The sequence below is a fragment of the Hemiscyllium ocellatum genome, chromosome 3 (assembly GCF_020745735.1).
Source record: "Hemiscyllium ocellatum isolate sHemOce1 chromosome 3, sHemOce1.pat.X.cur, whole genome shotgun sequence".
Classification (NCBI taxonomy): Eukaryota; Metazoa; Chordata; class Chondrichthyes; order Orectolobiformes; family Hemiscylliidae; genus Hemiscyllium; species Hemiscyllium ocellatum.
Window position 1 is genome coordinate 85,219,667 of NC_083403.1, and position 21,526 is coordinate 85,241,192.

The 21,526-nt window shown below is 39.7% G+C and overlaps 1 protein-coding gene across 2 annotated transcripts in view; it reads left to right on the forward strand.

Annotated features, from left to right (window-relative positions):
* The window catches only part of si:dkey-71h2.2 (low density lipoprotein receptor adapter protein 1-B), a 99,641-nt gene extending 78,381 nt beyond the window's left edge, over positions 1 to 21,260 (forward strand). The window contains exons 8-9 of one of the 2 annotated variants that reach the window (XM_060821262.1): positions 1,020 to 1,054; positions 21,012 to 21,260. In XM_060821262.1, coding sequence (XP_060677245.1) covers positions 1,020 to 1,054; positions 21,012 to 21,075 — 99 coding nt within the window. In that variant the 3' untranslated portion in view covers positions 21,076 to 21,260. The remainder of the gene's footprint in view (positions 1 to 1,019; positions 1,055 to 21,011) is intronic. The other variant, XM_060821263.1, reaches the window with a different exon arrangement.
* Positions 21,261 to 21,526: the final 266 nt, after the last annotated feature.

Below are 21,526 nucleotides of genomic sequence, written 5' to 3' on the forward strand. Positions count from 1 at the left end.
CACCTTTAATGACTTGTATATTGCTGCATAATCTGAGTGTAAGTTTCAAACAAGATTAATTTACCTGGTTCTTCAAACCAGTGTTGTCACCCAGTTTCTGGCAGATATTTCAACTTGTTATTAGATTAGATTAGACTTAGTGTGGAAACAGGCCCTTCGGCCCAACAAGTCCACACCGACCCGCCGAAGCGCAACCCACCCATACCCTTACATTTACCCCTTACCTAACACTACGGGCAATTTAGCATGGCCAATTCACCTGACCCGCACATCTTTGTGACTGTGGGAGGAAACCGGAGCACCCGGAGGAAACCCACGCAGACACGGGGAGAAAGTGCAAACTCCACACAGTCAGTCGCCTGAGTCGGGAATTGAACCCGGGTCTCTGGTGCTGTGAGGCAGCAGTGCTAACCACTGTGCCACCGTGCCACCCAACACCTGATTGTCACCTGATGAAGGAGCAGCAGTCTGAAAGCTAGTGCTTCCAAATAAACCTGTTGGATTATAACCTGGCGCTGTGTGATTTTTTTTCTCTAGTATTTTTGTGTATTTTCCATGAGCTAAAGGCACATTTAATTGAAATTGTGAGGTGGATGTAAGAATAACAAGTTGAAATATCTGCCAGAAACTGGGTGACAACACTGGTTTGAAGAACTTATTCGATGCACATGGCTTGAATCTATGAGGCAGTTTAATTCAATAAGAATTTTAAATAAAATAAAGCCATGGGTTGCCACCACAGAAGTATTTCTGAATGAAAGGATGCTAATTTGCCTGTAGTAACACCATGAGCGTAGTCAGTTTGGTAAGTAAACAATTTGGTCAATTTTCAGTATTGGGTTTTGTTTAGTGTGTTTAATGTTGCAACTTGGCATGCAATAGAAGAAGTGGTTGTTAAATCTCAGCCTGACATCTGGAAAAATAGATCTGTGAGAGAATTATCTGATTTATTACAATAATGTATGATACGTTAGTTAATGGTAGCACAGGTTAACAAGGTTTCTCACTGTTCTTTGCAGGAAGACGACGATGGTCTTGATGACGCTTTCTCAAGGTAAGGAATCCTAGAGTCCATTAATTTTTCCCTGGTCAAAAGATAATCCTATCCAAAATATATCCCTTTTTTATATAAAAAAACGTATTGCTGGGAGTTTATCTTTATCATGGTTAATCCTGCAGTGGTATGATCTGTATGTTCCTGTGTTGTGAAATATTTTGTCTCCTCTTTGTAGTTATGCATCTCTTTGCCAAAACAGGTATTTTACTGAACCTGATGCATCTGTCTCATTTAATACCTTTTATCTAGATCTAATGGCTTGAGCGTTTGTCAGAAACATTTTGAAATTTATTTAAGAGAACAGGTAGCATAATTTAGCCCATGATGTGCAATTTTTATGAACTACAACTGTTCCAATCTCCAGGTAACAGTGCTCAAAGTTTAAGCTTAAGCAATTATTTTGGCAATGGAGAAAATTTTGAACAAAATAATCACCAATTCCTAGCAACCACACTGCCGATCAGTGAACCCTTCTTAAATAATTAGAATGGTTTTGACTCTTGAATGGCAGATCAGTCCTTTTTCTCTGTTTCTATGAGAAGATATTATGGTTTCTATGAAATTGCAGAATGTTTGCAGCTGAATCCACTTTATTTGCATTCCAGTTTTAGGAGCTGTTCTATAAATAGATCAAATCCAGCAGGTTCTGAAGGAAACTCAAAGCTACTTAACATACTACATTTTTTATGATATTCAAATGTCTGTGAGAACTATCTATGCAACTGTTTGAGACATATAATTTTATATTCTTTAAAAATGTTTTCCTTCAATGTTGGAACCTGTGTTTAAGTCCTCCTGTTCTTAATGGATATTTGCTGAGAAGTTTCTTTGAAAAAATTGCAACACAATCACTAATCTACCAAATGAAATTATTAACTGATTTGACAATTAACATTTATTCACTGTTGCGTTACTAAATACAAAATTCCTGATTAAGACGTAAGTGTTAGAACATATTTGTTAAGTTTGCTATATAAATTATTCTGACAATATCGTAAATTGCCTCCACCCCAATTGTAGGAAGACTTCAATCTAAAATGATAATTTCATTTTGGGTTTTTAGATTGAGAACATTATTACAATGCCTTTAATACATTGATGTGAAATAGAGATTACTAATCCCAAACTGTTTTTCTGTCTAATGCTCCATTATGTTTGAATTTGCCTTTTTTGTCAATTTTTACCACTGTACAGGATGTATTGACATAGGTTAACAAAAATATCCTCATACGTGGTTAGCCTTAATACCTCAGTTAACTGACCATAACACAACTACTGTTCAGTTCTGGGGTTCATATTTCAGGAAGCAGATATTGACTTTTGAGGAAGTGCAACATAAGAGTTACTGAAATGATACCTGGATTCCAAAAACAAAGATGATTAAACAAAGTAGGATGCTTTCGTTAGAATTTAGAAAAATGAGAGATGATTTGATCAAAGTTTTAAAGATGTTAAGGGTTGGAATGTCTAGGTTCAGGGCAAGAGCCTAAAAATTAGAGGTATCACTTGGGACTGAAATTAGTAAATGCCTCCACACAGAAAGGGTGGTGGAACATGGCAACTCATTTTTTCAAATCACAATTGATGCCCGATCAATTCTTAATTTAAAAACAAAAGATTGATAGATTTTGCTAGTCAAAGAAATTAAGGCATATAAGACAAATTGAGTTAGGTCGCAAATTAGCCACAATCTCATTAAGTGATAGAACAGCCATGAGGGGGTTAAATGTAGTTCTGTTCCTACGCCTGAATGAAAACGTTGTATATTAGTATTCAACTCATGACTTAAGGGGGTCGGCTGAGTCCAGGACAATCTTAGGTCCACGTGCACAGTTTACAGCAGGGCATATTGAATAATGATCAGAAACAAGAATTCCATCTTGACCTCAATTCTTTAAAAAAAAAGTTAAGCAGAGCTGTTTCAGAGCATATAGGTAATCCATTCTGAAAGGTAACTGGGCTTACTGCAATACCACTTAATGGCTTTATTATAGATCATCCGAAGCTTTTTAAAATCTCTGTGCTGCACCCCACTATATCATCTGACCAAAATCCAGCCCTGGCATGGAACAACTGTTTCAGCATAGACTTGACTGGGTGTCAAATGGAACAATCAGATAAAGGGAAGCTGGCAACTTCATACAGTTTTATATATCAGAACATTTTAATAATTTCCTGCTGGTTTCAAGCTTGATTACAATTCTCTCTTGAATTGATCTTGTGCTGATCAACATAAAATTACTTCTGGAGTACGCTATGATTTTAAAAAAGAAAGCAAGGCTTTAAAAATGAGTGAGGATTTGTTGCTTTTATCAGTAATCCACTCTCTTGGGCATTATCTTGTTACATGGCTAGATTAGCATTGATGTCCTCTTTATGAAACAATTATGTTATATGGGAATAACTATTTAGTTGTCTGAAAATATAAATTCACTTTTGATTCTCTGCCACTTTCAGTAAAACGCCATGATATTATTATTAAGGAGTTAACATGAACTAGATTTTCAAGTTTGTTATTGGGATATCTGAAATGTTTCTATTAATTTAAATGTACAGCAATGGTATGTCAGTGACTTAAGAAATGTTCATTTTTTAATTGACTTTTGTTTTTCCTCATTCTTACCTCTTCAGGTAAGAAATTCTTTTGGGTGTCTGTCCTAAGTGAGTAATTTAATTTTCACTAAAATCTGTGGTGACCCCTTTCTGTGCCTAGAGAAGACTGCTGTCCAATGCATGTGATTTGGAATTTGGAAAATGTTTTAGAAAATGAATTGAGAGTGGAAATCTGAAATTAAATATCCAGACAACTTTCAGTTGTAATTAAAAATTTATTTAGCAAAAAGTAGCCAAGTCAAACATTAGGAGCTGCTAGAACTATTAAGTTGTATGAAGCATGACTTTTTTATTTTCCAATTTTACAAGCAGCATTGTGGATGGAATTGAGCCAATCACAGGTATTTTTTTTTTTAAATATGTTTGTTTATCTGTATCATTTTAAACTCTTTTGCATTCAGTGGTGATGAATTGAATCATTAATTGAAGCATCCTTAAAAACTAAACAAGCAAAGAATTGTTAAAAAAAACTCAAATATCAGTGAATTCATTTATGTTTTCTGTAGATTAATGTAATCATTCTGATTCATAAACTTTTACCTGACGAGTGCAACTTGTAAATAAATTTCTAAGTTAACTAGCCATTTTAGAGATTTCCGAGTTGAATCACTAAATTCAAAATGCCATTGATCCTTTTTCATGACAGTAAAGAACACAGTTTCAAATTGCCATTTGATGTGTTGCACAGAATCAGAATAAGTTTATTCGTTCTATTGAGTCTGCCCTACCATTCAGTAAGACTGAGATTGATCTGACCACCCTCGTCTCCACTTCCCTGCATTTTCCCATAACCCTTCATCCTCTTGTTCATCAGTCTCAGCCTTGAATATACTTAATAGCCTTGACTGCCTCTGTGGTAAAGGATTCTACAGAAGGATGAGGAGGAATTTCTTCTAAGTCTTAAATGTCTTAAGGGAGTAACTTAATTTTCAATAAAATCTATGGTGATCCCTTCTATGCCTAGAGAAGACTTCGGTCCCCTTACTCTAAGTTTATGCTTTCTGGTCCTGGACACTCCCACAACCTTTCTGCTACTATCATCTCAACTCCCCAAAGAATCTTGTACATTTCAATAAGATTGTCTATCATTCTTATGAATTCAAAAGATTATGGGCGGCACGGTGGCACAGTGGTTAGCACTGCTGCCCCACAGCACCAGAGACCCAGGTTCAATTCCCGCCGCAGGCGACTGACTGTGTGGAGTTTGCATGTTCTCCCCGTGTCTGCGTGGGTTTCCTCCGAGTGCTTCGGTTTCCTCCCACAGTCCAAAGATGTGCGGGTCAGGTGAATTGGCCAAGCTAAATTGCCCATAGTGTTAGGTAAGAGGTAAATGTAGGGGTATGGGTGGGTTGCGCTTCGGCGGGTCGGTGTGGACTTGTTGGGCAGAAGGGCCTGTTTCCACACTGTAAGTAATCTAATTACATGCACAATCTACTAAAACTCTCTGCATAACTGTCCCTCCATATCCAGGATCAAACTAGTGAATCTCCTCTGGACACAACTTATGCCATGATGCCTAAAGCATGGCACAGAGATCTTTTGACCTGTTTGCAGATAGTCACTGTATTTATTCAGTGTTTATTTTTGTAGAGAAAACATTTTGAGATGTAATCTGTAAATAGTGTAGCTGGAAAATCTAATTGTAGATAACACTGTCATTAAATATTCATTCAGAGAACACCAGAGGCAATCCCCAACGTCAGTAAGTCCAGTAATTGAAGTGAATTTTTTAGGGAAGAATGTATCTCTACTTAATCCAGTTAAATTGACAGCTAGCAGTGTTTTAAACTAGTCTGCTTGTCATTGATATTGACCTGCATGTGTGACTTGATTTCTGGTAAGAGGGATTTCTTATTTAATACTGCATGTCATGAATTAAATATGTAATATTTAATGTTCTTGCATTGAAAGACCGAGTTCAAGATGTTGGCGAAAGATATTAGTAATTCTATCAGTTTTGAAGCTCCACATTTGGGAGTTGTCTCAAGAAGTGTGCATATGCCCTTTTGTGGATATTTGTGAAGCTGTTCCTGTCAAACCCTTTTTAGATTAGATGAAAAGAGAAGCAGTTTTAGAATGCGTAAGTTAATGTTCAGCATGTCAGCTGTATGATCTACCACACCTTTTTCCACAACTTCTATTTTATTTCATTAGCTATTTTTGTGTCAGTATATGATGTGGCATCTGTGTATGATCGTTATTCAGTTTCAAAGGCCCAAGGTCTGTCTTTGAGCTAACCAAATCAATAATTGGGATTTAGGCTCCTCAATGTGTTTTATCATTGGTAGTAAACTACTATACAGCAAATACATACTGGCATACTTAGATTAAAAGTGCAAAACCTATGGCACTGTATTTGAATCCACATAGCATTCAAAACAAAGCAGAGGAGGTACAAATTGGGTAAGTATGATCTAGTCGCATTACCGATTAGTGGGTGTAGAATGACTTGTATTGGGACCTGAGTCTTGAAGGGCATGCAATATCCAGTAGGAGAAGAGGTTAGGAAATGGTAGAGGAGAAGCTTTTTTAAAAGGAATATATTTGCCATGTCGAAATGGAGGACCTACATTATGGAAACCAGGATATTGGAGGTGAGGAATGGTAAATGTAAGAGGTCACTTGACACTGTTGTATATAGGCCTGCTAATAGAAGCCGTTTTATAGGACAGGGTATCAAGGAAGAAATAATGGGAGCTTGTGAAAAGGTTGCAGCAATTATCATGGGATATGCTAACCTGTATATAGACTGAAAAAATCAGATAGGAAAAAGTCTAGATGAGGAATTCATTTAATTCTTTTGGGACAATTTCTTAGAAATTGGTGCTATCACACTTCTATAACAATCAGAGCAGGCTACACTAGACCTGATTTTGTCTAATGAGTTAGGATTAATTACTCACCTTGTGGTGAAAGCCCTCCTTGATAGCAGCAACCATAATATAATTAAATTTTACACAATGTTTGAGAAAGAGAAGTGTGGGTTTAAACTTAAACAAAGCCAATTATGAAAACACTAATGCCGAGCTAGCAATAGTGAATGAGCAATTTATGATCAGGAATACCTCAATAGAGATGCAATGGTGCATGTTTTAAAGGGCATATTCCAGAAAACGCAGAATAGATGCGTTCAAATAAATGCATTCTGAGAATGGGCCTACTATCCATGGTTAGTGGAAAAAATGTCAAAGACTGTAACAAAGCTTAAAGAAAAGACATAATGCAAAGATAGGTGACAGGTCAAAGCACAGCAGGCCAGGCAGCAGCTGCCTGGCCTGCTGTGCTTTGACCAGCAACACATTTGCAGCTGTGATCTCCAGCATCTGCAGACCTAATTTTTTACTTACTAATAGGTGACAGGTCAGTAGATTTGAGAAATATAAAAAAAAAGCAAATGATTTCTAAACAATAAGCTGCAAAAAATGGGAGAAAGTTAGTCAAAAATATAAAAATAGGTTTTTTTTAAAAACTGCTTCAGATATTTTAAAGTGTTTGTATTTAATTTAATCTGGGGATTTAATCTGGATAATAAAATGATAGGCAATTGAAGAGAAATTTTGGATCAGCCTTCACTTGGGAGGTTACAAGAAACATCTAAAAAAAATCCCTGTAAATTATGAATTGAAAAGGAAAAAGGAACTCAAGATTAGACAAATTGCAATGACCAGGGAAGTAGTACTGAGTAAGTTGTTGAAGTTGCAAGTTGACAGTTTCATAAATTCGCAGGAATGATGGGTTTATGCCTGAAACATGAATTCCCCAGGCACTGATGTATTTCATCTTAGGTCTGAAACAAAGTAGTTAGTTGATGTGTTGGTTTTAATTTTCCAAAACTCATTAGGGTCAGGGAATGTTCCTTTTTAATTTGGAAAATAGCTCCTTTATGTAACCCCTTTATTCAAAAAAGGGTGAAGGCCAAAAGTTGGAAATTACAATCCAGTTAACTTTGCATTTGTCACATGGAAAATATTAGAAGCTCTTATTAAACATCTTGTAATAATATACTTGGGGAAATTCAAGGTAATCACACAAAGCCAAAAAGGCTTTAGCAGAGGGAAATAATGTTTAACTAATTTATTGGAATTCATTGAAGAAGTAACTTGTGCTCGAGGTAAAGGGGAGCCAGTGGATGTACTGTACTTAAATTTCCAGAAGGCATTTGATAAGGTGTCACATCAAATGTATTGAGCAAAAGAAATGCTTATGGTGTAAAGAGTAATATATTGGAATAGATAAAAGATTGGCTTACCAACAGGAAGCAGAGAGTAAGAATAAATGAGTCATCTTCAGACTAGCAGGATGTCACAGGAGTTGGCAATAGGAATTCAACTCGTTACAATTTATGTAAATAATTTGGATGAAATGATCAAAAATATGGTGGTTAAATTTTCTAATGACACCAAATTGGTAAGCAAAGATGTTGTGTAGAGGAGCCTACAGAGCTGGGGGTTTTTATTGCAAACATTTCGTCCCCTTTCTAGGTGACATCCTCAGTGCTTGGGAGCCTCCTGTGAAGCGCTTCTGTCATGTTTCCTTTGGCATTTATAGTGGTTTGTCTCTGCCGCTTCCGGTTGTCAGTTGCTGTCCGCTGCAGTGGCCGGTATATTGGGTCCAGGTCGATGTATTTGTTGATGGAATCAGTGGATGAGTGCCATGCCTCTTGGAATTCCCTGGCTGTTCTCTATTTGGCTTGCGCTATGATAGTAGTGCTGTCCCAGTCGAATTCATGTTGTTTGTCGTCTGTGTGTGTGTGGCTACTAGGGATAGCTGGTCGTGTCGTTTCGTGGCTAGTTGGTGTTCGTGGACACGGGTTGTTAGCTGTCTTCCTGTTTGTCCTATGTAGTGTTTTGTGCAGTCCTTGCATGGGATTTTGTACACTACGTTGGTTTTGCTCATGCTGGGTATCGGGTCCTTTGTCCTGGTGAGTTGTTGTCTGAGAGTGGCTGTTGGTTTGTGTGCTGTTATGAGTCCTAGTGGTCGGAGCACTACTAACAAAGCACCTATTAACAAAGACGGCATACTTAAACTACTGGACCTGTGCCTCACAACACACTTCACATTCAACAACCAGATATACGAACAAATCAACGGAACACCCATGGGCTCACCCATCTCTGGACTCATAGCGGAAGCAGTAATGCAAAGGTTACAACAAACAGTCTTACTGCAAATACAACCCAAACTCTGGGTCAGATATGTGGACGACACCTTTGTAATCATTAAAAACACAGAAATAGAGAACACACACCGGATCATCAACGACACACTCACAGGAATCCGATTCACGAAAGAGGAAGAAAAGGACAACCAGCTCCCATTCCTAGACGTGATGGTACAGAGAACACCGAACGGAGAATTCAGCACAAAGGTATACAGAAAAGCCACACACACAGACCAAGTCCTGAACTATGAAATCAACCACCCTAACACACACAAACGAAGTTGCATCAGGACACTATTCAAAAGGACCACAACACACTGCAGTATACCAGAACTGCAAAAAGTGGAAGAAGAACACCTATATAAGGTATTCACCAAAAACGGATACCCACGCAATTTCACCAACAGATGCCTAAGGGAAAGACAACGGAACGAGGACATTCCGCAATCCAAAGGACTAGCCACACTACCATACATCAGGAGCATTTCCGAACTGACAGCCAGACTGCTGCGACCACTAGGACTCATAACGGCACACAAACCAACAGCCACTCTCCGACAACAGCTCACCAGGACAAAGGACCCGAAACCCAGCATGAGCAAAACCAACATAGTGTACAAAATCCCATGCAAGGACTGCACAAAATATTACATAGGACAAACAGGAAGACCGCTAACAACCCGCATCCACGAACACCAACTAGCCACAAAACGACACAACCAGCTATCCCTAGTAGCCACACACACAGACGACAAACAACATGAATTCGACTGAGACAGCACTACTATTATAGCGTAAGCCAAACATCGAACAGCCAAAGAATTCCTAGAGGCATGGCACTCATCCACTGATTCTATCAACAAACGCATCGACCTGGACCCAATATACCGGCCACTGCAGCGGACAGCAACTGACAACCGGAAGCGGCAGAGACAAACCACTATAAATGCCGAAGGAAACATGACAGAAGCGCTTCACAGGAGGCTCCCAAGCACTGAGGATGTCACCTAGAAAGGGGATGAAACGTTTGCAACAAAAACCCCCAGCTCGGCGAACAGAACCACAACAACGAGCACCTGAGCTACAAATCTTCTCCCAAACTTTGAGCCTACAGAGCAAGATAGATAGATTAAGTGAATGGGCAAAGATCTGGCAAATGGTTTATAATGTGAGCCAGTGTGAAATCATTCATTTTGGCAGAAAGAATAAAAAAGTATATCATCTAAATGATGAGAGGTTGCAGACCTCTGAGATGCAGCAAGGTATGGGTGTCCTAGTACATGAATCTCAGAAGATTATTATGCAGGGTCCGTAAGTAATCAGAAAAGCAAATAGAACGTTGTGTTTCATTGTGAGAGGAATTGAGTGCAAGACTAGGGAAGTTATGATTTAGTTATAGTGATTGTGTGTGTAGTTTACCGTACTAGTCACTGTTAACAAGGAAGAATATTAATATGATTGGAATATTTCAGAGCAGGTTTCCTGGATCAAGACTTGGAGTGAACAATTGCCTTATAAGAAAAGGCTCGGCATATTCGGCTATTATCCTCTAGTATTTAGAAGAGTTGGAAATTAATTTATTGAAGCACATTACATCATGAGGGGACTTGATCAGGTGGAGTCAAAAGGATTTTCCGTCTTGAGAGAACTGACTAAAAATATGGGGTCATCCATTTAAGACAGAAATTAGGAAAAATTTATCTCCAGGAGTCCTTTCCTCAAAAGGCAGTAGTGCAGCATCTTTAAATATTTTTAAGACAGAGATGTATTGATCTTTGATTGTCAAGGGGGTGAAAGATTATCGGGATGTGCGGGAATGTAGAGTTGAAGTTAAGATCAGATCAGCCATTATCTCACTGAATGATGGAGCAAGCTCAAGGGGCTAAGTGGCCTACCCTTTTACCTTGTTCCTAAAGTAGGGTTAGTCCTGTTTGGCAAATATAAGTTAACATATATTTATACTGTTTTTTGATTCATTTGCGGAACATGAGAGTTACTGGCTAGCATTTATTGCCTATCCCTAAGTGTCCAGAGGACAGCTAAGAGGCAACTATATTACCATGGATTTGGAGTCATGTATCAACTAAAACCAGTTAGATTGGCTGATTTCCTTCCCTGATATACGTTAATCAAACAGATGGGTTTTCATGACAATTTATAGTGGTTATATGGTTGCCATTTAAGCTAGATTTTTATTTTAGCCATTACATTTGCTGATCCTATAAATTTAATTTTGAAATCTGTCTGCATGTAAATGATGGAGGCATTCAGTGCCAAATATAGAATCCACTCATTTTTTTTAATGTGGTTACAGCTTTTGGTGCAAGGGCTGAGTTTCACCATAATGCCAGTTTACTGATCACTTCCTGTTTTGACTGATCTAGCCTTTGGAAATGATGCTGGACTATCAGTGAATTTACCCAAAAATGAATTAATGTATTATAATTGGCAGGGAATTAAAATATGACAGACACCTGTCAAACTGTTGTGGGCGGCACGGTGGCACAGTGGTTAGCACTGCTGCCTCACAGCGCCTGAGACCCGGGTTCAATTTCTGACTCAGGCGACTGACTGTGTGGAGTTTGCACATTCTCCCCGTGTCTGCGTGGGTTTCCTCCGGGTGCTCCGGTTTCCTCCCACAGTCCAAAAATCTGCGGGTTAGGTGAATTGGCCATGCTAAATTGCCATAGTGTTAGGTAGGGGTAAAATGTAGCGGTATGGGTGGGTTGTGCTTCGGCAGGTCGGTGTGGACTTGTTGGGCCGAAGGGCCTGTTTCCACGCTGTAAGTCTATCTAATCTTAAAAAAAAAACCTCATTCGGTGTCATTTGTGGTGTCATTAATTAGACACTCTATTAGTTTTTCAAAGACTCCCTTTCTCTACCATGGTTGCTCTGGATGTTGCACATGTTGTCATGGATCTCTCAAGGCTGTTGTGTGAGGGCTTCAAGGCCCTGGAACAACCTTGCAGCAATATCATAGAGCTGCACATCACTGAACGTAAATAGTATAGTGTGAAAAGAGTTAAAACACTCCAGAGCGAGAACATGGAAATGACTAGACAGATGGAGAAAACTGTTGAGCATGTGGTGCTGGAGAAGCACAGCAGGTCAGGCAGCATCTGAGGAGCAGGGGAATCGATGTTTCAGGCAAAAGCCCTTAATCAGGAATGAAGTGGTGAATCGAGGGGGCAGAGAGATAAAAGCGACAGGAGTGGGGCTGGGGTGGGGGGAGGTAGCTGAGTGCAATGAATGAGAAAACTGATTGTTCCTTACTAATATGTCAGAGTTTATAAGAAATAAACTTTTGTAGAAGTGTAACCATAATCTGACTAAATGGAAGCCTGTAGCAGACCAACAAGATCATAAACTTTACCCCAAGTGTTTCTCCACCTGGCCATAAGCTTTCATTGCCCACCTATTAACACTGATGAAGCAGGTTAAAGACTCGGGGAGGGGTGCACAGAGAATATTCTCTCTATTCCCTTCCCATATATATCAGATCAAGATGCCTTTTAAATGTTGCTATTGTATTTGCTTCCACCACCACCTCTGGTAGTGTATTCCAGGCGCTTACAACTTTCTGTGTAAAAGAAGTTGCCCTATTCAGCTACTTTAAACTCCCCCCTTTTACCTTAAACCGATGACCCTAAATAATAATGTTGTTGTCCCTGGGCAGTCTCAGAACAACCAACCTTCTGTTTAACAGCTGAACATGTGGATTCAGTGAGCCACAGAGGTTGACATATGGTGGGCGGGTGAGATAATGTCAAAATAAAGAGTACGTCATGTGAAAAGGAGTAATCTATAATTAACTCATTTGAGAATATAAAGCAATGTTATTCCATTATTAATAACAAAGGAAAAATAGTCCAGGGAAAGGTGTTATAAAAGGGATTCAGGACCCTGAAGCATGAATAGTAAAGTGGGCAATGCTAGATATGCCAGAATGATTGTGCGTCTTCACAGCATGAATACACAAGGAAGATAGGTTTGCCAAGATAATGTAACTGCAAGTCAGAACCTGGTATATCAATGATTACCGTGTCCAGTAATATTTAATGTATGGTAATGTTACTTTGAAATCCAAACTTAAAACAAGTTCTTGACTTTGGCTTTTCCTTGAACAGTCTTGAACTCAGAGTCTGAAAATGTCTTCAAATTACATGATAAAAGTGTGTGTTGCAGAATAGTGCAAGCTATAGCCAGGCTGGCAAGTCACAGGCACAGTCCAGGCATTTAAAAGCCATTTTCAAAGCCATTTAAATGGCTTCACCCCAGCAAACTTTTACCCCCCAGGTAGGTAATGCATTACTGAGGTAGATGTTGTTTCGTCATTATGTGGGCATTGAGAGTAACCCGAAGATCTGAACCAAGAATCTCAACTGGTAATGACAGTTCTGGTATGGTAGTATTTGTTCCTTTTTAGCAATGAAACGACGCACAAACACATCATACATTTATTGTATGTATTTAATGCATATCAAATTTCTAAAGACTAGAAGCATCTGATTAAAATTACCAAAGAAAAGTATTATAATAACAGACATGCAATCGGGTCCCAGCTCATCTGCCTCTCAGAGGATCCAAAAATCACACTAGCTCTCTCTCTTCAGTCATTGATTTATGATGCAGCATTCTGCCTGGGCTGTTTTAAATTGAAAAGAATTTCTTTATTTGGCAGAATGTCCGATTACTTGTATATGACGCATGCAGTTGTCTTCAGGACCACTTCATGCATCATCTCCACTCAAAGGCTCTTGCCCACTTCATCCTCCCAAACTACTAAACAATCCCAAAATGTCCAATTACTTAGAACCAATGCCATCGACTTGGGAGTAAGGCCATCTGTTCCAGCTGATATTATAAATGGAATATTGACTGAAACCCTTCATGTAGTTACCAGAATTCATTCCGGGATAACAGCAGATGAAATCTGTGACCTGGAAATGGCAATAGGCAGGGACTGGCTATGAAGTTTATTTTGGCAGTAGGTGGTGTATAATTGACTTGTGGACTGTATTAATGACAACTGTAAAACACAACATTTTATTGATGTAAATCGACAGTAAAGTTTTATGTCTCCACACTTGTTTGAATCCAAGAGCTGCCCAGACATAATGGACAGATATTCAGTTAGCATGGTTTGTTGGTGAGATTCATTAAACCAGTTTGATATGGACCAGAATGCCTCCTCTTAGGTAGTCTTCTGCTCTTCACCTCATTGATCATACCACCAGGCTCTTTGATACCCTTTCTGTGCAATCACATGCCAAGAGACACCAACATGCTTACCATTACCAGCAACATCTGGTGTTCATGCCATTTTAGTGGTGCCATTTTTAAATCTCAGCTGCACATCAAGATGTTGCAGGTCAGGACTGCCCCTCGCCCCTAGCACAGGGTTGGTATGGACTTGTTGGGCCGAAGGGCCTGTTTCCACACTGTAAGTAATCTGATCTAATCTAATTTAATATCTGGTTGGCATGGACAAGTTGGACTGACTGGTCTGTTTTCATGCTGTATATCTCTGTCTCAATGACAAATGCATGGCAGATGAAGTATAATGTGAATAAACGTGAGGCTATTCACTTTAGTAGCAAAAACAGGAAGGCAGATTATTGGGAAAGGGGGAGCTGTAATAAGATCTGGATGTCCTTGTAAACCAGTTGTAGAAAGTAAGCATGCAGGTACGGCAAGGGGTGAATAAGGCAAATAGTATCGCATGAGGATTCGATTATATAAGCAGAGATGTTTTGCCACAATTGTATAGAGCTTTGATCGGACTACTCTGGGTGGTGGGGGAGTAGAATCTCCAACAAACCTATAAAATTCAAACAGGACTACACGGAGTAAACACAGGAGCCCAGAATCAGGGATCACAGTCTCAGGAAGAATAGTAGGCCGTTTAAGACTGAGATGAGGAGAACACAGTTGTAAATGTAAAAGCATTAAATGGTTTCAGAGGAGGTTTGACATAATTCTTGGGGCGAAAGGAATCAAGGGGGAAGGGCAGGAATTGGATGATCAACCATGATCATATCAAATGGCGGTGCAGGCATGGAAGGTTAGTTGCCCACTCTTCTTGTGTTTCAGTTTCCATGTTTCTATGAGAAAGTGAGGTCTGCAGATGCTGGAGATCAGAGTAGAATGTGTTGTTGGAAAAGCACAGCAAGTCAGGCAGCATCCAAGGAGCAGGAGAATCGACATTTCGGGTCAGAGCCCTTCATCAGGAAGTGTACGAATAGCATCATACTGGTTGAGCATTGTTCACCTCTCTCAAACCATTTACTTCAGACCATCAGTAGTCAGAAATCCTGAAGTAGGACTCCTGCCAACCAGATGTTCGTCATGAGAGACTTTAATTCACAGCATTATGAAATCGACTTAAGCCTTAAGAGCCAGGGAGCATTGGAGGCATGCGATGTTCATGTGTTGTCTCACTGACTATGTGCTATATTGATCATTAGGCAAAAGCAGCAAAGTGTAGATACTTGAAAATGGGATCACATGAAAGATATTGTCTGATTGGATGGATAATAATGCATTTATTCTGACCTTCACTTTCTTTACTCTGAGGATGGTGTACTTGCTATGTAAGCAGCACAATCTTAAATAGATTCCACACGCAGTTTGTTTAACCTGAAAGCAGATATCTCTGGCTTCTTATGCTCTATGATGCTGCCATGGGTGGCAGCCACGGTCAATGTCAGAAGTTTGTTATTAATTTCTTATTTTTGCCTGCATTCAGGACATTCTCCCTAATTCTCTACCTCTTCTGTGTCAGCTTTGATTGTGAAGGGCACAGCATGCCATAATAATGTGCACATCCTTTCTAGGCTACACTGCAAGGCTGTTCCAGAATGATCTTGGTGTTAAAACCTCATCTTATGCAGGTCATCTTCCGCCTAGGAACCCTCCAACCACAAGGGATGAACTCGGATTTCTCCAGTTTCCTCATTTCCCCTCCCCCCACCTTGTCTCAGTCCCAACCCTCGAACTCAGCACCACCTTCCTAACCTGCAATCTTCTTCCTGACCTCTCCATCCCTACCCCCAATCCGGCCTTTCACCCTCTCCTTAACCTCCTTCCACCTATCGCATTTCCAGAGCCCCTCCCCCAAGTCCCTCCTCCCTACCTTTTATCTTAGCCTGCTTGGTGCACTCTCCTCATTCCTGAAGAAGAGCTCATGCCCGAAACGTCGATTCTCCTGCTCCTTGGATGCTGCCCGACCTGCTGCGCTTTTCCAGCAACACATTTTCAGCTCTGATCTCCAGCATCTGCACTTTCTCCTATGGTCTATTTCACTAAGGCCCCAGTGAGTGTAAAAAGCATTGTATTTTCATTCTGTGCTAGTTTAAGAACTTAATGAAGGTGTCATGAAATGTGTTTGGAGGGGTAGTGACTTTCAAACCTGAGAAGGAGATGTGAAACTGAGAGTTCCCTGTTGTGTAAGAGTCATGGCAGCTTCCAGGATATTAGACACATAACTTCAGGATGTAATATTGATGGTCTAACACAATTTGAATGTTGGTAGAATGGAAGCTATTTCTTTGACAATCTCTGCAGGATGGTGTGATAGGGGACTCGTAAAGCAATCGCGGTATACTCACTAGCACCCTGCAGCTGGGGAAGGCAGCAATGTTGAAGAATTCCATTGCCCTGCTGCTTGTCTCAGCACATCACCAGGGATGGATGTGAACAGCTGTGCTCTGGAGAAAATGGAATCATATACATCCCAGATACATTTATGGTTTGAGGGTTGGGAGGTTGCTGGTCCCTGATGGCTCCTTAAAATGCAGTAGAGGTATAAAAATTTAATGTAGCTGTGAACTTGATGCTTCTGGGCTGGGATTGCTACATAGTCCTTCTAAACACACGTCCTGTTCTAACTTATGTCAGTTCATTGATGCTGATCCAGAGTTTGCTTTATTGTCACCTGCATTAACTTTCATAAAATTGTAGCTACAGAAACCACATATCCATGCTTGTGGTGTATTGATATTTGCTGTCCCCTAGTGGATTGTATTGCTGTACTTTCTGTTGTACAGGTCGTGCATTTTAGTCTGATGTTGCAAACTGCCAACCTTTTTGCCTGCAGTGTAATGATGGTGTTTGATCCTTGGCTTTTTAATGTCAATTTCTCTTCCTGTACGTGAAATTTGATGTAAGTGAAACAAGCCACTTTGCTCTTGTTGAGCCTGTGCAGAAACCACATCAAAACATTATGCTGTCAACCATAAAATGTAGTTTTGCTCGAAATTTCAAAAGCAATCGGGAAGATTTGTAAAGTATTTGTACGCTTTACTGTGTTTACAGTTTGCATAACTTATTTCAACATATGTTATTTTCTATTGGTAAAATTTAATGCTTTTCAACATGTAACAAAATTTCATTTCTTCCCAGTGAAACTGTGGTGCATCATTTATGTGATAGATTTTAGTGTATGAACAAAAAAGTGATCAATTGTCAGCAGGCATTTAGACTCCAGAGGTTGATTGCATCCTAACCCAACTTATATAAACATGCACTTTTTAGCACTGAACAGTAATAAGGAATCAGATTAAATGGAATTTCCTAGCCTCAGCCCAAAGCCACCAAGTTCAAATGTAATGCATTTGTAAAAGAGATTGCCTGACTCAGCACAGCTGAACTCCACACTGAACAGTTGTACTGGTAATCTATCACAGGAGCTCAATCACCTTTCCAAAATTTTCTATCAAAATATGTGAATAGAGAATAAATCAGGAGATATTAAGTGCATGCAAAAAAGGAACATTAATCATGAATAGCTTTAATCTTCATGTAGGTTGGGAAAGTCAAATTGCCAGAACTAGCAATGAAGAAGAATTCACAGCTTCCTTGAGCAATATGTTGTTGATCCAACCAGGAATGCAGCCTATAATCAAAAGGCAAAAATTGGAGAAAAGTAAATAGTATAATTTCAGTAACGAAAATGTTTGGGGAACTAATAGGACTAAATGCTAATAAATCCCCTGGACTGGATATTAAAGAAATAGGTACAGAGATAGTGGCTGCACTGCTAGTAATCTTCCCTGCATCCTCAGATTTGGAAAAAGTTCAAGAAAATTGCAAAACTATCAGTGTAACACTCATATTCAAAAAGGAAGGGAGACAAAATGGTGGTCGGCACGGTGGCACAGTGGTTAGCACTGCTGTCTCACAGCGCCTGAGACCCGGGTTCAATTCCCAACTCAGGCGACTGACTGTGTGGAGTTTGCGCGTTCTCCCCGTGTCTGCGTGGGTTTCCTTCGGGTGCTCCGGTTTCCTCCCACAGTCCAAAGATGTGCGGGTCAGGTGAATTAGCCATGCTAAATTGCCCGTAGTGTTAGGTAGGGGTAAATGTAGGGTATGGGTGGGTTGCGCTTCGGCGGGTCGGTGTGGACTTGTTGGGCCGAACGACCTGTTTCCACACTGTAAGTAATCTAATCTAATCTAATCTAATCAAAACAAAAATATTAAAGGCTATTGTAAAGGTTGTAATAAGAGTATTTAGAAATATCTAATAAAATCAAACCACATCCCCTTTATGAAGGGGAACTATAGCCTGATAAATGTATTGCATCTCTTTGAGGGGCTAACAAACAGAATAGATAAAGGGGAAGCTGTAGATATATACTTGAAATTGAATTGACAAGGTATGAAGGAGCAGGTTACCTCAGTTGGATGTATGGCTGGTTTGCAATGTAGAGTGATGCTGCACTGGCTGAGGTTACTTCTCAACCTCTCCCCTCGTCTAAGCTGTGTTGACCCTCCAGGGTAAAGCACCAACATTTATGAGAGAGCATGATCAGGTAGGACTATGGTGAGTCCACTTTTTACTTCACATAGGGAGCTTAAAATAAGAGCTCATGATGTTAGAGGTCGTATATTAGCATGAATAGAGGATTGGATAATTAGTAGAGGTCAGAGAGTTGGGATAAGAGGGGCATTTTTAGGGTGGCAACCTGTAAATAGAATGCAACAGGGATCGGTGTTGGGGCCACAATCATTTCTCACATATATTGATTTGAGGCACGTGAATATACTGTAGCCAAATCTATGGATGATACAAATCTAGATGGGAAGTCAAGTGGTGGAGATGACTCAGTCTGCAGAGAGGGATAGACAGGTTAGGTAGTTCGGCAAAAGCAGAGGAAAAGTATAATGTGGAAAATGCAAGGCTATGCCCAATGATTGGAAGAATCGTGAGGCTGAATATTATTGAAGATAACTGGAGCAGATATGGATTTAGGAGTCCTCCTACGTAAATCACAAAGATAACATGTAGCCTGACAGGGAAGGCAAATGGAATGTTGGCCTCCATTTCAAAGGAAGGAGTATTAAAATCTTGTTAAAACTATACAAAGCTCTAGTTAGGGCACAGCTAGAAAATGATAAACAGTTCTGATCCCATTACACGAGGAAAGATATACTAATGTTGGAGGCAATCCAGAGAAGGTTCATTGAGTAGATTCCAGATATGGAAAAATTTTCTCATGAAGAGAGGTTGAGAAGAATGAGAAATGAGCTAATTGAAATATACAGGATTCTTGGGGGGCTTCATGGAGTAGATATGGAAATCATGATTTGAAGTGTTGGACTGGGGTGTACAAAGTTAAAAATCACACAACACCAGCTTATTGTGCAACAGGTTTAATTGGAAGCACACTCGCTTTCGGAGCGTCACTCCTTCATCAGGTGATATCACCTGATGAAGGAGCGTCGCTCCGAAAGCTAGTGTGCTTCCAATTAAACCTGTTGCACAATAAGCAGGTGTTGTGATTTTTAACTAGATATCGAAAGTTTGTGGAAGAGTCTAGGACAAGAGGACATAATCTCAAGGCTGATACTAGTTTGTGTCCCAAAGAATCTTGATGTTGGTAAAGGAAATGGTGATGTAAATTAGGAAGTTACTTATGCTGAATTGTATGACTTAATGACTGAAGATAAATAAGTTACGGTGCAAAGTGATGTACCCATTGGAAGTGAGGGCCAGTGAAACTGTAGCACTGATCTTCTGAGTCACATTGCCTTGGAAGCTGTCACCTTGCTGAGAATGGGGATTGAGAATGTTGACCATATAAGCTAAAAGAAGTACAACTGAAAACCAAATTGTTAGATTTGGTTCAGGTAGCTGTATGCTTGGTGGCAATGCTATTACTTCTGAAACAGTAGGATGTGGATTGTAGAGCCACTCCAGAGATCTGAGCGTAAAGTCTAAGTTGACACTTCAGCGCAGGATGAGGGAGTGCTGCATTACCAGAGGTGCTGTCTTTAGGCAACATGCTGACTTAAAAGTTTGCTCCCTTGTTATCAAGTCTTCAACTAAGGAAAATAGATCCTTTCCGTCCATGTTGTTGTCCATGACACTCATACTCCTGTACACCTCTATCAGGTCCCCCTTCAACCCCCTTAGCTCCAAAGAAAATAAGCCAAGGTTATCTAGTTTCTCTGACATGCTACATCCCAGGCAGCATCCTGGTCAATCGCCTTTACATTCCCACCTATACAATCACATCCTTCCTATAGAGTGATGATGAGAACTGCATGCAGTACTCTAACTGTGACCTAACTTAAGTCCTGTGGAGCTCCAACATAACCTCTGTGCTCTTATAATATGTATGCCCCGACTGATACAGGCTAGTGTCATCTTAGCTACCTTGCTGCCTTCAGGGATCTGTGGATAAGCACCCATGATTCCTTTGAACTTAGGCCATATCTGCTGTCTTTTGTGGTTATAAAAATATCCCACACTATTTACAGAAGAGCAGTGGAGTCTAGAACATAGTCTATTGTTTAAGGAAAAGCTATCTGGGTATGCTTGTGGATCCGTGGTATGAAAATTAAACACAAAAGACATGTTTGACTTGGAAGTGCACTGGGACATCCTGAGGAAGATGCTGTGTAAATGTTCATTTGTTAGTTGAAATTAATATAACTATGTTTAATTTCAGTGATTTATTTAACGTATGTGACTTTAGGATGCAATCTAACATCTTAAAGAATATTAAAGAAGGCTTAATTAATTCTAATGCTTGGGAAATTGTGGGCATCTCCTATTTCTGACACATACTTGCAATGGAGGAAGTTCCCTGATGGCAGTGTGAATTTGTAAATTCACCTGAACGTAATGATCTTAGCAAAGAGAAATTAAATTATCTACTTTGTTTTTTATTTCAGATTTGCGGAATCACGAACAAACATACGGTGCAAGAATGTCTCAGTAGATCTTCAGGACTCTTGAGTAGAAGAGGCCCTCCTACGATTGCAGAGTAGGCAAAATACGCCCATGACCTCCAGTCTCAAAAAAGTCTTGTCACCACGCCATTTGTTAAGGCACAGCTGCCTCTTGTTCATTGAGATGCCAGTTTAATTGCAGTAACTTTGGCTTGGTTTTGGAACATGCTGAAAGAAGAGAACTGGAGCGAATGTGCTGTATGTCTTTGGCTAATACCTGCTTGAAATCAACATTTCCTCTAATTTGTGTTAACAACATTGAAGAAGATTTGTTTTTATAAGACTTGAGCTATGATTTTCAATGGCACAGTTGTTTCCATTTAATTTTTGGATCTGTTTTATATTAATTGATAGAAATTGCTTGATGTTGGAGTTGTAGACTAATCATAGCATTGTTTGACAGGACTAGCAGGAAATTCGTTGGTCATGGTCATGTTGTTTCTGAGCAGTTCCACGTT